General features: G+C 42.5%; 1 protein-coding gene across 5 annotated transcripts in view; it reads left to right on the top strand.

Annotated features, from left to right (window-relative positions):
• LOC309647375 (protein-lysine methyltransferase METTL21E) overlaps positions 1 to 15,561 on the top strand; it is a 132,301-nt gene that overhangs the window by 13,939 nt on the left and 102,801 nt on the right. For 3 of the 5 annotated variants that reach the window (XM_082434701.1, XM_082434700.1, XM_082434703.1), the window contains one exon: positions 1,877 to 2,606. In XM_082434701.1, coding sequence (XP_082290827.1) covers positions 1,877 to 2,280 — 404 coding nt within the window. In that variant the 3' untranslated portion in view covers positions 2,281 to 2,606. Of the gene's footprint in view, positions 1 to 1,876; positions 2,607 to 3,111; positions 7,709 to 15,561 lie in introns of those variants that run through there. The other 2 variants (XM_082434702.1, XR_014255991.1) reach the window with 2 other exon arrangements.

Here is a 15,561-nt window from a genome sequence, read left to right as displayed (position 1 = left end):
GAATTAAAAAATATTTTTTTATTGGGGTATAATTGCTTTACAATGTGTTAGTTTCTGCTGTACAACAAAGTGAATCAGCTATACGTATACATATATCTTCTCCCTCTTGGACCTCCCTGCCCCCCATCCGACCCATCTAGGTCATCACAGAGCACTGAGCTGAGCTCCCTGTGCTATAGTGCAGGTTCCCACTAACTATTTATTTTACACATGGTAGTGTATTTATGTCAAACTTAATCCCCCAATTCATCCCACCCTCCCCTTCCTCACTGTGTCCACATGTCTGTTCTCTACATCTATGTCTCTATTCCTGCCCTGGAACTAGGTTCACCTGTACCGTTTTTCTAGATTCCACATACATGCGTTAATATACGATATTTGTTTTTCCCTTTCTCGCTTACTTCACTCTGTATGACAGACTCTAGGTCCATTCACATCTCTACAAATGACCCGATTTCATTCCTTTTTATGGCTGAGTAATATTACATTGTACATATGTACCACATCTTCTTTATCCATTCATCTGTCAGTGGACACCTAGGTTGCTTCCAGGACCTGGCTATTGTAAATAGTGCTGCAATGAACATTGGGGTGCATGTGTCTTTTTGAATTATGGTTTGATCCTTTTGGTCTGCTCCTATAACTTGAAACAAATATCAAAAGGTGGAAACTTTGTTTAGTCAGTGATGATATTTACCTCTCTAGACACAAAGATCTTAATAGTCAGATAGTTTCTCTTCCTATGGGCAGGATCGGGGGACAGAGGGGGTCATTCCTTCTCTTGGGATTTTAAAAAGATTTGTGGAAAATGATAGACCCACCCACCCCACTAGAATGTAGAGATTCATATCTCTGTGATATGAATGTGATATGAATTTCAACCAGTGAAATGCTTATTTTCCTCCCATTTTAATATTTTCCAGAAAATACAGTCAGTGGCCAGAGAAACTTGCCATCTTGGGTGAAGAATGGGCTCTAAACCGGTCTGGGCTGAACTAGACTTCCCTTCCAGTTCTGCTTTCATGTCTGATGATGTAGAATCAGCCAGTCCTAGGCTTATTTACACATTGTTTTCAGGCTCTGCTACTGCTCAAAGTTCACTTTAAGGGCCAAATTTTATTGGTTTTTGCTTTCTGATTTCTTCCTGACAGTGACCACCAGTATTCACTTTTACCTCGGGGATTGCTTATACCTTCTTCATCTGAGCATTCTGTCCTGTGTCTATGATCTTTGGTTGTATGAGCACTATATGTGGGTTGTAGCTAGGTTTTAACATCTCTTAATGGGAAGAGACAGACTTATAATGGGGTCAGGCTGAAAACGTGGCCATGAACATTGGTGTCCTGATACTTTCCGTGTAATGACATTGAAAAGTCTTCTCTCCTCCCTCCATTTCTTACACTTGAGCACTTCCTGGTCAATGACAGGACGCCCAGTGTTATATACACCCTTTTGGTCTCACATGACTGGGGCTCAGACTTCTTTTAGTGAAGAACCCTTTCATCTTTCAATTGTGACATCTGATTGTTCCAGTGAGGGTACCAAATACTTTGAATTTCCCTTTCTGTTGATTTTTTAAGTAGATAAATAGAAAATAACAGCAACAATAACAAAACAAGACAGACAAAAAACCAGGAGAACAGAAAAGTGCAACAGAGTGCAGAAGTGCCTGGGGAATCTAATTGTTTTTAAGGGGAGGCATAAAGGTGCCTTAGCATCCATTTTGAAGGGATTTCCCTCCTGTGTGTGTGTACTGACCAGTCCTTGACATGAGGTTAGCATTTGTGCAGAATTTCAAAGTGCATGGTGGCTTGAAACCTAATTGCTTTACCTTATCCCATGAAGGTTACTTTTCCTACTGTCCTTTGTTTCCCAGGTGCACACGTGACTGCCACAGATTTACCTGAGTTACTTGGAAACCTGCAATATAATATTTCCCAAAACACCAAAATGAAATGTAAGCATTTGCCTCAGGTTAAAGAGCTCTCCTGGGGTGTAGCTTTAGACAAGAACTTTCCCAAGGCTTCCAGCAACTTTGACTACATCCTGGCGGCCGATGTTGTCTATGCTCATCCATTTCTGGAAGAACTCCTCATTACCTTTGACCATCTGTGCAAAGAAACCACCGTCATCCTCTGGGTCATGAAATTCAGGTTGGAGAAGGAAAATAAATTTGTAGATAGATTTAAGGAGTTGTTTAACCTGGAGGAGATTTCCAGTTTCCCTAGCCTGAATATTAAGTTGTATAAAGCTATGAAGAAAAATTGGAGGAGTGCATGATATCCTCAGAGGAGGACTTGGAAAGGGAAGGCAATTTCTAGTGATTATTATTGCTTTAACAAAGAACCTGGATGATCTGATATAGCTGACTTTCCCAAGGGGACACACACACACACACACACACACACACACACACACACGCACGCGTGCACATGCGCCTTCCCACAGACAGAGATTTTCCCAGAAACAGCACACAGGTGTATAAGATGGCAAAGCCATTCTGTGTGGTAATTGGTTAGGACAATGTCTGCTTTCCTTATCTTTCTATAGTACCATTTATAATTATTATCATCTTAATAAATGGTGCAATTATTGTTAATGTATAACTGTAGAATGATGGTTTTTTTAATTTTACTTATTTATTTTTGGCTGTGTTGGGTCTTTGTTTCTGTGCGAGGGCTTTCTCTAGTTGTGGCAAGCAGGGGCCACTCTGCATCGCGGTGCGCGGGCCTCTCACTATCGCGGCCTCTCTTGTTGCGGAGCACAGGCTCCAGACGCGCAGGCTCAGTAATCGTGGCTCATGGGCCCAGTTGCTCCGCGGCATGTGGGATCTTCCCAGACCAGGGCTCGAACCCGTGTCCCCTGCATTGGCAGGCAGATTCTCAACCACTGTGCCACAAGGGAAGCCCAATGATGGTTTTTAATAATGGTGTGTCTAAAATGTTTTAAACATAAGCTTATGTGATTCTCTCTTTAGAAATAAAGAAATGGACTATAGTGGGCTCTACAAATAAATCTGAATAGGTGGACATAGAATGTAATGGTCAATGTTAGATTATTGTGGCTTCATTAGTGCCAGCTTCTTGGTGGTCTGTCTTCTCTGCTTGGCAGGGTGGGTCTCCAGCACACCCTCTGAAATCAATCAAGCTGGTGGATTCGAGGTTACAGGCAAGGACGTTTCACTCCAGTAAATGAAAAATGAATGGAAGAAAACATAAAAGCAGTTGAGATTTTGGAGGAGTCATTGTTTTATTTTTAAGCCAAGTACAGTTATTCTGCATCACAGAAAGAGAAATAAACATAAAAACTTTTCATGTGTATAAAAATACACATGAAAAGATTTCAGTCTCTAATCTCAAATAACCAGACATATGGCTGGTTTTAAAGTTTAAAGCTCTTCTGATAAACATATAGAGACCTAGATATTTGAAATCCTATGTGCCTTTTTTTTTTTCACAAGGACCTTAGAGATTAGAATAAAGTCTGAAGTAATTAAAGTCAGTGCAAGAAGAGCAAAATATTAGGATTTTGTACCATGTAACAAGACTAGCAGTTGGTAACTCTTCCGGGTTCTCAGTGATGTTTGCTCGGCGGGCTCTGTGCCCTCAGGGTGGTACTTGCCCAGCCGTTTCTGCTTTGCTGGAAGTTCTAGTCTACTCAGGGTTGAACAGAGCTGAAAAGTTGATTTCCTAGGACCCTGACCTTAAGCCAGGATGCAGATGTACTCTCAGTGGGTGTTTTGGTGCGCACGGTTCCTGGGGTCATCTCTCAATAATTACCAGTATTTATACGCCCCTTTATAGTTTTCACAGCCTGTTGTGTACATAAAGTCAACTAATCCTCACGACCATTCTAAGAGTCTGTGTGATATCAGTATCCCCACTGCACAGATAAAGGAGCCGAGGCCACCAGGGGTGGAGCCACACAGCTTCCGAGTGGCAGTGCTAGGCAGTCAGGCCCAGATCTGAGTCCAGAGCCCGTGTTTTTTTTTTTTAACCATTGCTCTGCCTTTATGTATTTAAAACAGTAATTTTCAAATTCTTTTGTAAGTGAGTGAAGTCATTTCTTTCAAGTGAAATCAATACCTGGAAAGGTAAGCAAATGCATCCGGAAAAGATTAGAATCTTTTTCTCTGGTTTCAGGGAGGCTCATTTAGAAAGTGACATTTAAGCGAAGCTGGAAGGAGGTGAGGGAAGCAGCAGTGCAGGTATTTGGGGAGGTGTGTCCCAGGGAGAAGGAACATCTCTGCCAGGACTTAAAGCAGGAGCCCAGCTGTCCTCAGGAGGAAACATCGGAGGCCGGTGAGCTCGGAGCAGGGCGAGCGGGGGAGACTAGGAAGCTTCGGCATCAGCGGCTGGAGGGGCCGGCCGGATCCCGTCGGGCCTTCATGGCAGGCTGGGTTCTCCGGAAGCAGGCCAGGAGGTGGCATTTGGTGTGCAGGTCATTTTTAGGGAGTGTCGTTGGGATCAAGACCTGTGGAAGGAACAGGAGGAGGCGGGGCAGAAGCAGAGGCGGAGCTGCCGTGCACAGCCTCAGCCGACCCACCCCTGTGGGGCTCTGGACCTGGGGACGGGGATGGGGGGCGCTGAGACTTATGAGCCTTGATAACCCGTGTCGCTCAGTCACCGGACGTGGGTGGCCCTCGAAGGCGGTGACCTTGGGCGAGGTGACTTACGCCGGGGGAGGGGTGGGGTGAGGCGATGCCCGCCGGCGTTGACAGCCCAGGGCCGCCTGCCAGCAGCACTGCCAGCGTGGAGGCGATGAGTCACCCTGAGGGTCTGCGCAGCACATGAGGGCAGCCGCAACCTCAAGGCCATTGCGAGGACCTCGGCTTTTCCTCCGGCGAAGTGGAGGATGGCGGGATGGTTTGGAGTGGAGGAGTGAAACAGTTACCCCTCCGTGGAAGGACCGCTCTGGCTGATGTTCCTAGGACGCTACGCAGGGCGGAGGGGCCCGCGGGGACGCCGTGGTGAGGATGGCAGCCCCACCCCCACCCCAGCGGGGACTGTGCCCCGAGGTGGCGAGGAGGAGTCGTTTCTAGAGGAGTGTGGAAGCTAAAGCCCACCGACCTTCTCTCCATGCTGAGTGTGAGTGTGAGGCTGGCTCGGGAGTGTTTGGTCCGAGCTGCTGGACGTCACAGAGCAAAGGGCATCAGAGTCATCAGCTGAGAGGTGGTTTGCACAGCTCACGCAGGGAGCAAGAGTGAAGACGGGCCGAACGAGGACTGAGCTCGCAGGCGGCCGAGCTGAGGTCAGACGCAGCTAGAGCTGAGCCATGTTTTCGAGGTTCTGCCCTCCTTCCCCCAAATTATATTAGGATCTGTTGACTGAAAGAATTTACCGCCGCTGTGGTTTTTGAGCTGGCCAGCAGAGTCTCAAGGTTCCTAGAAGCTGCCTCAGAGGCTTCTAGGAGGGTTTTAGGTGAAACAGCATGAATCTTGGGGTAACAAATGAAAAAAATGGCTCCTCTGCTAAAAAAAGGTTGTATATCACTACTAAGCTATTTTTAGGTAGACTAGATAAAGTGTCCTTCTTTCAAAGACTGTTAGAACCAAGCCAGCCGTGTGGTTCTTAACAGTTCCTCTTTCTCTAAGTGTCAATCTGTAAACACAATGCTCAATATCCATTGCTTTATCCTGTTTATAGCATTCCCTTGCAAATTGTAGCACCCACCCACATACCCTGTGTCGCTCCTGCTTCACTCCATTCTGTGTGTTTGTCTACTTTTATCTTTTTGCTGTCGTTTCTTCACACTTTTCTGGATTCAATTTTACAATAATTGAATTCCAAAAGATGTAATTTGGGTAGCTTTTTTCTATCTTACAGTGTTTTTTTTTTTTTTTTTAATGGCTAGGAATTGATTTGTTAACTTTAATCCAAGAGAATTTACTGTGAATTTTGCCTTTGCTCCCCTACCTTCCTCCCTCCTTCCCTCCCTCCCTCCCTCTCTTTCTTTCTCTCTTTCTGTCTTTCATTCTGACAGGTTCAACTACGCTACTGAAAACCTTAGTCTATTTCTTGCAGTAACTTTCTGGGTTTCTAATAGAGTAACAATACTGCCTGTCAGGGTTTTAATAGAGGTTATCACAGAATCATTATTGCTTCACAGCAGACATACCAACTTGCTGGCAATACTCTGCAGCTTAAAATTTCCGTTATATGCATGTAAACACGAGAGTTTTTGTGCCCCAGGCCATATCAACTGACTTTAGGAAACTAAATACTGTACTCAAATCTTCTGTCTTAGAATTTACTGATCTACCCTATTTCATTTGTACCAATTTTTGTCTACCAGAATGTTAAAACATTGGTTTTCATTCCATATTAATATTTGGTTCTCTTTTTGGATAAAGAATTGTGGCATTGGGTAACTTCCTAAGAGATTTGGAGCCATAGAATAAAGAAAGAAGATGAGGAAACATAACAGAATGGAGTGTTCCTTTTTTTTTCCTTTAAATCCTCAGATTCCAGGAGCTTGGTGTTCTCTGTGAATGCCTGGTCTTTGTACACAGAGATCACGTCCAACTTGCTTTAAGCATTGCTGTTGGCATGAGAGCAGATAAGTAATTTCTGAATATCCTTTGGTAGTAAAACATATCCACTGGGTAGGATTTTGGTACAAGAAAATATTTACATGTACTAATTTTGAAAACAATCTTGGGACCTTGGGCTCTAGAAATAAAAGAATTAAAGTCAAATTAAGTAGATCAGATAAGTAAGCTTAGTGACAAGTTTAGAAGAAAGTTAATTTTACTGTGCCTCTTTTCTCGATTCCATTTTAACTTAATTTTCATAGAAATCTACACGTGAAGGAAGTAAAAAAATTGTCAAATATATGCATTTTTTCCACCAAATTATAAGGCAGTACTAAATAAAATTGGGAATGCAGCAGGTAAATCCTTTCACAAAACGTAGGGGATATGGGCAAAGCAAAATTGAAAAATCATAGATATTTGGTAGTGTGTTTGTGTGTGGACCTAATTCTTCACGTTTGCTTTATGGAGTCTGGAAATAGTTCACAAATGATTTCCACATCCAGGTTTTGGCATTTTTGAGTTTGTAATGTGAAATTAAGTCTAGAATATTTACCTGCAAGCCCAATTTCAGTATGTGCTCTGCTTCCAAGTTTCACACGTAATCAAAGACAGTGTTCTGTACAATTGTGTGGTTGTATTAATGGGACAGTTGTGTCTTAGGTCGCCTTAGGTAGCATCAGTTGGTTCTGTGGTCATACTAACTCCTTTTACTAAGAGTTTCTGGCCTGGACATGAGTATTTACTCGGATTGCGTATAGCTATGTTGTAGTTAGATTGCTGGGCACACACCATTGACTGCCTGTGCTATTGAACTAACCTTTGGCCTCTATCATCAACAGTGCTTATACTGGGAAAGCTTGAAGGCAGGAGTTTTTCCTCTCACTTCTCTCAGTTTCTTTGTTTCTGAGGCAATTGTCTTTCCTTGAAATCCAATCAAGTTTTAGAATTGGCACTCAACCATCAAGGAATTTAAAAGCATCACTAAAAATGAAAACAGATGTCCAGGTCAATTTTTCGATAAATGGCATTAATAGAAAAAAAATAGGAAAATGTTGGCTATCTGCTGCTAATCACTAACACTTTAGCATACCAAAATGTATTGTTAGGTTTTCTAAACAAAAGCACAAACTGAGTAAAACTAAAATAAGGCATATAAAAATACTTTAATGGCTAGGCATTATTTCATAATGCCACAAATACAGGACACAAGGCATCTGAAAGTTTTTTATTTGGTAAGTGCTAGGTTTTGTAGCTTAGGCTTTTGAAAATTTCCATTTTTCATTGTCCACAGTCTGTATGTCTATACTCTTCTTTGTTTTGATTTTAAATTATCAGTCACCCCTTACCTTCACTGGATTTTGTGTATGTGTGTGTGTGATGATTTAATTTGGGTTTTCTTATCTGGTGCCATGGTTTAATTTGGGTTTCTTATCTCTTTCTGTGTTTCCTTTGTTGGAAGAGTATAAATCATAATGGTAAAGGTTGTCTCTTTGTCCCAAACCATCATAAATAAGCCCAAAGAACAGGCCATAAAAATGTAAGAAATTCTTAGATTAAAAAACATGAGTAATGTTTTTTACCCACCTGGTGTTCAGAGGTAAAAGTACAGTTTGCAACTAGTAAATTATTAACACTTTTCTACCAAGGATTTCCTTCTTCCTTAGGATCTCTGTGATTAATATGTCGTCAGTTTAAGAATGAGAAGGGTGTCAAACATGATAAACACATTTTATAATCATGTATTCAAAAGAGGAATTGAGGAATAATTCTAATGATTATAATTAGTTGGAATAATTATACCTTTATTCTAATAAATATAATATATAATAAGAATGTGCAGCATTCTTGGGGTAGGGGGAGCAAAGTGCTAGAGCTGCTGGGAACAGATTTCATATTTTTTTGAAGGTAATTCAAGGAGACTTAAAGGCAATTATAAGAATGCAAAATAACTAATGTAAATACCTTTTACTTTCCTGATATTTTATTTTTCTTCTCTAGGTAGCCATCCAATGGCTGTCATTCATTCATTCATTCATTCAGTATTTACTGAAACCCCACAATATGCCAAGCAGGGGCTGTAGACACACAGTGAACAAGGTGGATGGGGCAATCCTCCTGGCGGCTTCAAGTTCAGTGCAAATGGGCAGATGCAGCGAAGTCAATGCATGGAGGGGGGAACAGACGTGTTTTCAGTGCAGTGTCAGGTGTGCTGATAGGAGGGGACCTAATCCACAACCAGGGCGTCAGTGAGGACTTCCTGGAGAAATAACCTGTAGCTGGGAAAGGAGATGGAGACAGGGGCGCTTTCTGGGCAGCCGAGAGTAACCCCCTTGAACCACTCGCTGGAAAAATTGTAGCTTCTAATAATCCTTGCTGAAACAACTCCATTTACGGAATACTCACAGCTTTGGTCTCTGTTTTAGATATTTTACATAGAGCTCACTGAATACCTCTAATACCCTGGAGGTATTAGCCCATTTTACACATGAAGAAACTGAGGCTCAGTGGGGGTGAGCAGCTTCTCTGATGTGTGTCCGGTTGGGATTGGAACCTCGGTCTCTAAGGCACCAAAGCTTGTGCTCTTTTCAAGTACTGCCCTGTGTCCATTTTCCACTCTGAGCCTTGCAAGAAAATCCTGAATTTGAATTTTATTCTAGCTAATTCGGAGCAATTCACTAATTGCTCGGAATTTAGTGAATACTGTCTTTATTTGTACAGATTAGCCTAAGTGGGATACTATTGCTATGTATCTGCATTGTGAACAGTAAATCACTAAGAGAATGAGTGTATAAACAGAGATTTAAATAAAATTTTCTTTGCAAAAAAAAAAAAAGAAATCGGACAAATATTAGATTAATTTATTTAAAGGTAGGTAGTGATCTTGAAACAGCTCAGGCTGAATGAAGTGAAAGCAGTGGATGCCCTCAGGTGACTTCTCAGCGGGAAAGGCCAAGGGGGCGGGGCTGACCTTTGGAACATCACCCGACCTGTCAGTGACGCGGGTGTTTACAGGGCTGTTGCTAGGTGGGAAGGCGCACTGCATCAGCACGGAGCTAAGCCGCGGGGTGACGGGAGCACTCCAGTCCAGGAAACCACGTTTTCAGCAATCTTCCCAGGCGAGGGCAGAACTGACTCAGGCAGCGTGGCCTTCTGCAGCCCAAGCAGAGGGCACCGGGGCTGTGCCGGGGAGACTGGAAGGGCACCAAAGTACTTGGCTAAGTGGAAACGGCCAAGGGTGTCCATCAGCCTGAGGTTTATGCGTTGACAGGCCCCGCGGTTCCGGGAGGGCGATACTGATACTGCTGAGTAAGCCTCACACCGTGGCGGGAGGCCTGGACCGGTGACGGGATGTAAGGCGATGCGGACGGGGCTGGGCTGGGGGCCTGCTGCCGTGACGTCAGCACAGGGCAGCTGTCAGGGCCTGTCCCTGAGGGCCCCGCTCGGAGGACCCTGGCCATCGCCGCTGGAGGGCGACGCGAGCCAGAGCACAGAATGTTCCAGAAAACAGAGAGGGATGTATGTAAACTTCCGGCAGGACTTGGCTACCCGGGGCAGTGACAACTTCCAAGGCGGGATGGTAGGGAGGAAACTAGAGAGAAAACCTCAACATTACTGAGGAAAAGGAATCGCAGGATAAGCTTCTCTCTTTATTTATTACATATATTCCTGGTTGGTGTGTGCACTGACCAGCAGATACCGAAGGCCGCTGACCGACCTCTCTACTCAGCAAGTGCCTGAACGTGGAGTCTGATAGGTGCAAGAAGTGGAAGCCAGCATCTGAGGACGTGTCAGCTCGAATGCCCGTGAAATCCACTTCAGATAAAAAGTGTGCATTGATTCTACCTTTTGCTTCTACCAACTAGGTGAAAGGCTAAGGATTTGGATACCATTCCCTCAAAGCTCGGGGAATTAAATCCGAGTCTGAAATTACCAAACATTGCCACTGGGAGGCCCCAGTGATCTGTAAAATGAACTTCCCTATCTGAATAAATAAGTGAAAATAAAAGAAATGATTTAAACAAGTGAATTGAATTATGAAAGATTATATGCAAATGTACCCAAAGCGGTAAGGGGTAAATACAGCACAGTAAAATGTGATAAATACCTGGTGCCGTCTGCCTTCATTAGGGATTGTTTAAATTCCACCCCTGCCTCAGCGCAGTGCACACGAAATGAAATAGTCTCCAAGAAAAGGGAAAACAAGGGCTGGTTTCCCGTTATTTGAACACTATACACATGTTCATGGCTGCATGTGTGTGTGTTTGTGTACGTGTGGGGGGGGGGAGGAGAGGGAAGAGTGTAAATATCTGGCCATATTTTCATTTCTTGTAGTACAGTGGCTCAGAATCACCTGGAGAGCTTGGTAAACACAACTAGATGGGTCCCAACCCCAGAGTTTCTGATTCAGCAGATCTGGAGTGGGGCCTGAGAATGTGCATCTCTAACAGGTTCTCTGGCCTGGGCACCACACTTTGAGAACTGCTGTTGTCATACATGACACTTCAACCTTGAGTGTTGATCATTTGAAACGAGGGCATTTTGGCATATCAGGGAGATGCGCCCTTTCGCCTATTCTGTGTCCGATCATTCACATCTTAAAATGCACCCTCTTCCTCGAATGAACACTTTTCCCCGTGGGACCTTCCATGAACCCCCTACATACATTCCTGTGGGCTCTATCCTTTCTAAGTTGTTGGAAAGACAACTTTATCAGCATGGTATGATACAGACTAACCTTTTTGCTTGCCCTTAATGTTCTTTTATGTTGATGCACCATTTATGTTCATTTTGAGTCTAGCTCATTAAGTGTGGTTATAAATAGTCTGTGAGGTGGAAGGGGAGTATGGAAAATTATATGGAGATTGTTTCACAGTCAAAGACTAAAGGGATATTTCTTGAAACTCTAGCTTGGGGACTCTGAATATAAAATGCTTGTAAGCTATTAAAGAACAGACAGTGACAATGTTTAATTTTATTGCTACAGTGTGTAATAGCTCCATATTCAAATGGGCTCTTAATTAAAATATGTGTAGATGCTCCTAGCACCAGAGATTTGACTCCCAACTCTTGTATTGTCTTTTTAGAGGGAAAGTTCTGATATACACAAGAGTGACAGCATTTGGGGTAGGGTTTGTTGTGGTGCAAAGGAGTTTGTCAGGCCTGGGGTGAGGCAGTTGTTGGTTTCACTGCAGTAGGTAGGTATCTGGGCAAGCACCCCATTTGTCACCTACCTTCACCACCTGCCCAATAAGCTAGAAGATGTTGGCATTGGTGAGATTTTTTTTTTTTTTATTGCCACAAGTGAAATATTCTGGCAATGGGGTGTAGCATTTTTTTCTCTTTTCAAATTTGTGATGAATTAGAGCCACATTCTTCCATGAAACTGGCCTAGTCATACCTCCAACTAGATGATCTCCGTGAAGTAATTTGAAAAACTGGAATTCCTCATCATCACTGTAAAAAATATTTAAAAATAAAAGCAACTGGAATATTCTGAAAGTGGGGTTGGAGGGAAGCATTCCTTTTCTCTTTCCTAATACGAGTGCACAGGCATCGTGTTGATCTGCTGGCTCAGAGCGGTGGTTCTCAGCCCTGGCTGGCAGTCAGAACCCCTGTGAAACTTTAGAGAAAATACTGTTTCCCTGGCCCCGTCTTTACCCACTGGGTTGGAACCCTCAGGGGTTGGTAGGGGTGCATTTTGGTACAGGAATCTGTATTTTTAAAAATCTCCCTACAAGATCCTGTTGATTAGCCATTTTGGGAGAAGTATTGGTTTGGTGTAGGTGACGAATCCAGCTCAGGTTGTCCCTCTGTGGCTTTTATTGCACTCTCATGGCTTGTGAGTTACTGAATCACTTATGAATTCCGAGTTTTCTCATTGCATGTAATTGCTAAATGGAGAATTTTCCACCTGAAAGCCCCCAACTGTATTGAAACCAACCTCAGATATATCCTAGGATACATTTTCCCTGGGACTCAGCCAATACAGATTAATTAATTGTTGTGGGAAGAAAGAAAACATACCACCTCACCTCAGTACTGGAATATTAATTGATTAATCAATAGAAATTGGAATATTACCATGTTCAACACAAACCACACCCTTTGCTCAACAAGCCACAAAAACACCATTTTCCAAGAACCCAGGAAGTTCAGTCTCCTAGAACAGGGACTGTGTGTCCACAAAGCAGTGGGCAGGTGTTACCTAGAAAGGAAGACGCAGCCGGGGGCCAAATGTGTCGAGAGAAGGGAAAAGCAGTGACCCACAGGCCCCAAGGGAGGGCGCTCACCCAGGTTCTCAGTGCTTTCAGCAACATTTATTATTTCCACTTTTTGCGTCAATACGTTAGATGGAGGGAAAATACCGGACAACAATGCCTAACATCATGAGAAAATAACATGACATTAAAAGGCGTATAATGTATAAAGACTACATCAGATGTCTCTGTATTATTTCTTATTACTGCATGTGAATCCACAGTTATACCAAAGTAAAAAGTTTTTAAGAAGAAATGTGTGTGCGTTCAGAGGTATTTCTTTGTGTATGGATGAGGCATACAAAACTTTTTGTCCTTCCCTTTCCCCACCCACCTTCCTCTGTACGTGGATGTCTAGGATGCATGTGGAAAATCTTCAAACAGTACAGTGCTTGGGGTGCAGGGGCAATGAAGGGCTGTGAGTTGTCTGATATCACAGCTGCCCTCTATTGAAGGGTTTCTTTGAGCCAGGGACTTTGCTAAGCTCCCTATATTCATTATCTCATTTAATTCTTACGACGGTCTTGTACGTAAATAGTATTATCCCATTTTACAGATGAGGGAATTAAAGCTTAGTGAGGTTAAGCTAGGTAACCTAGGTCACAACAGGCTACAAATGGTGGAGTAGGATTTGAACTTAAGTCAAACGTTGAAGTCCATGCTTTCTTGGTTTTACCTACTACCCCATCTGTAAGGTAATGGAAATTGTACCTACTGGCCTCAGATCAAGTGTTTTTGTCTGACTGAGTTGCTTTAGAAGAAACTATTGACTCCAGAAATGATTCAGAAATTCTCATGCCAAAAAAAAAATATTTTTTTTAAGAAGAACTAACCAACTATATAGACTATTAGGAACCTGGAATTTCGAGGTTAGGAGTCCAACCTCTTATTTAGTGTGAAATCATCTTCTGAAAATGCAGTATATTCTAATTATGAGAAAGTACTTATATGGAACTGAAATTTGCTTGCCTCTTAGATATAACAAAAAATAAGCCTCTCTACACAAAACAAGTCTTTTCTATAAAACTGCAATGAGAGAAGTATGAGACAGTCTGTCCTTTTCAAGCCAGACATTTCCAGTTCTTTTTCAATCATCTGCCATTTGCCATTACTTTGAGAATCTTGATTATATTCCTTGGACATACTCCAATTACTCAATATCTCCTCTTAAATTGTGGTCTTCAAGACTTGAGGCAGTGCTACAGAGGTGGTCTGACCTAGATGGAAAGCACTTTTTCTAAACATAATACTTTAACAATGGAATGCAGGCAGTGGCTGTACTTCATAGATATGGAAGGAATCAAGAAATCTTGCTTCTAGGAATCTGACTTTAGACTTCAGGTCTGTAGGAAATGTAGTAGTGAAATGCATTGCTGTACGTGTCTGGGCCCACCCAGGGAGAGTATGGGATTTCCTGCAGAAATTCCTATCCGCCATAAACTCAAAGAATTATTTGCTTTGCAAGGTCAGAGTCCAGTGTTTCCCTTTTGCTAACTGATGAAATTACTCAAGCCCGTGCTGGGGTTGAGTAATAGGTAGGGAGCGGTCATCCACCTGAAGGAGATGGGAAATTGTAAGTACCTACCTGAACTTGGCTCCTAGCTGAAGGGTCAAGAAGGAATGTGATCTTCGTATCTGACGTTAGACATTTTTTCCTATATGTGTAGATTCATTTAGGGAATTTGAAAGCCACGTTCAATATTTTCTTAAAACCATTTGTGTTTTCTTCAGAAAGCTCAAGTTAAGTCATAGTAATAAACCTGCTTTGGAACTTTCCCTTTTAAAAGAAATCCTACTTACCATTCAATGCCACTTGATCATTTCAAAATAGCATCGATCCAAAGACAGCCATCTTGGCCACTAGAGTTGGCATATTTAGTCCACTTTTTATTTGAGTTGAATTTCCTAGGTCTGTTTATATTTCACTATGAGAACAGACATGAACCACAATATTGGTGTTAAAAAAATGATACTTCTCACTTTAAAAAAAAGATTAAGAACACACTGGTATTCTCAATCTTTAGGGTTAGTGGAAGAACATTGTATTCATCTTAGGATGGCTCTACTCTTTGTATTGTTCAAGAACTCCAGAGGCTTGCTTGGTCTGGAGAAAGTGGGAAGAGTTTTTGGTCCAGGGCAGCTGATACTGTTACTATTTAAGTATACAGTGGTTTTTCACCATCTGTGGGGCTTTGCTTCTCCTGCTGGATTGTGGAAGTGATTGCCTCTCCTAGGGGGCCATGGAAGCCCTTGCCAGTGTTCCCAGGGGTCTGCGCTCTGCATCTGGTTCTTTGTAGGCACCACTCATAGCCACATTTCCATTGACAATGCAGCTTTAAAGCAGCACGTAGGGCCTCCCAGTGTCATTGGGGAAAAGCTTTTATTTTCTAACTTCAATTCCTTCTAGAGAAATTATTTCTCTCGATAGATCATCTTACCATACTATCTTGTTTTGAACTATTTCAAATCTTTTGTGGAAACAGGCCATACAAAGTGAAACCTTAAATTTACCTAACGTTCTCACAATGCTAAGGTTTGTCAAATGGCCACTTAGATGAAAAATCTTTAATAGACATAACTTTGCCCCTTTGTCTTGGTCAATATCTACACCCATGGCATGCTGGTTTTTATTAGGAGAGGCTGTTGCTACATTGAATGACTGCCACACTTTTGGTTTTTCTTTCCTTTGATAGCAATTTAAAGATGAATTCTCCAGGTTTTAGTGACTTATCATCTTGACGGTTTCCAGCTTTGTTACTGACTTAAGGA

The sequence above is a fragment of the Balaenoptera physalus genome, assembly GCF_965194825.1.
Source record: "Balaenoptera physalus genome assembly, chromosome: 18".
NCBI lineage: Eukaryota > Metazoa > Chordata > Mammalia > Artiodactyla > Balaenopteridae > Balaenoptera > Balaenoptera physalus.
Note: the sequence above shows the minus strand (reverse complement) of the source record. Positions and strands in the feature narration are given on the sequence as shown.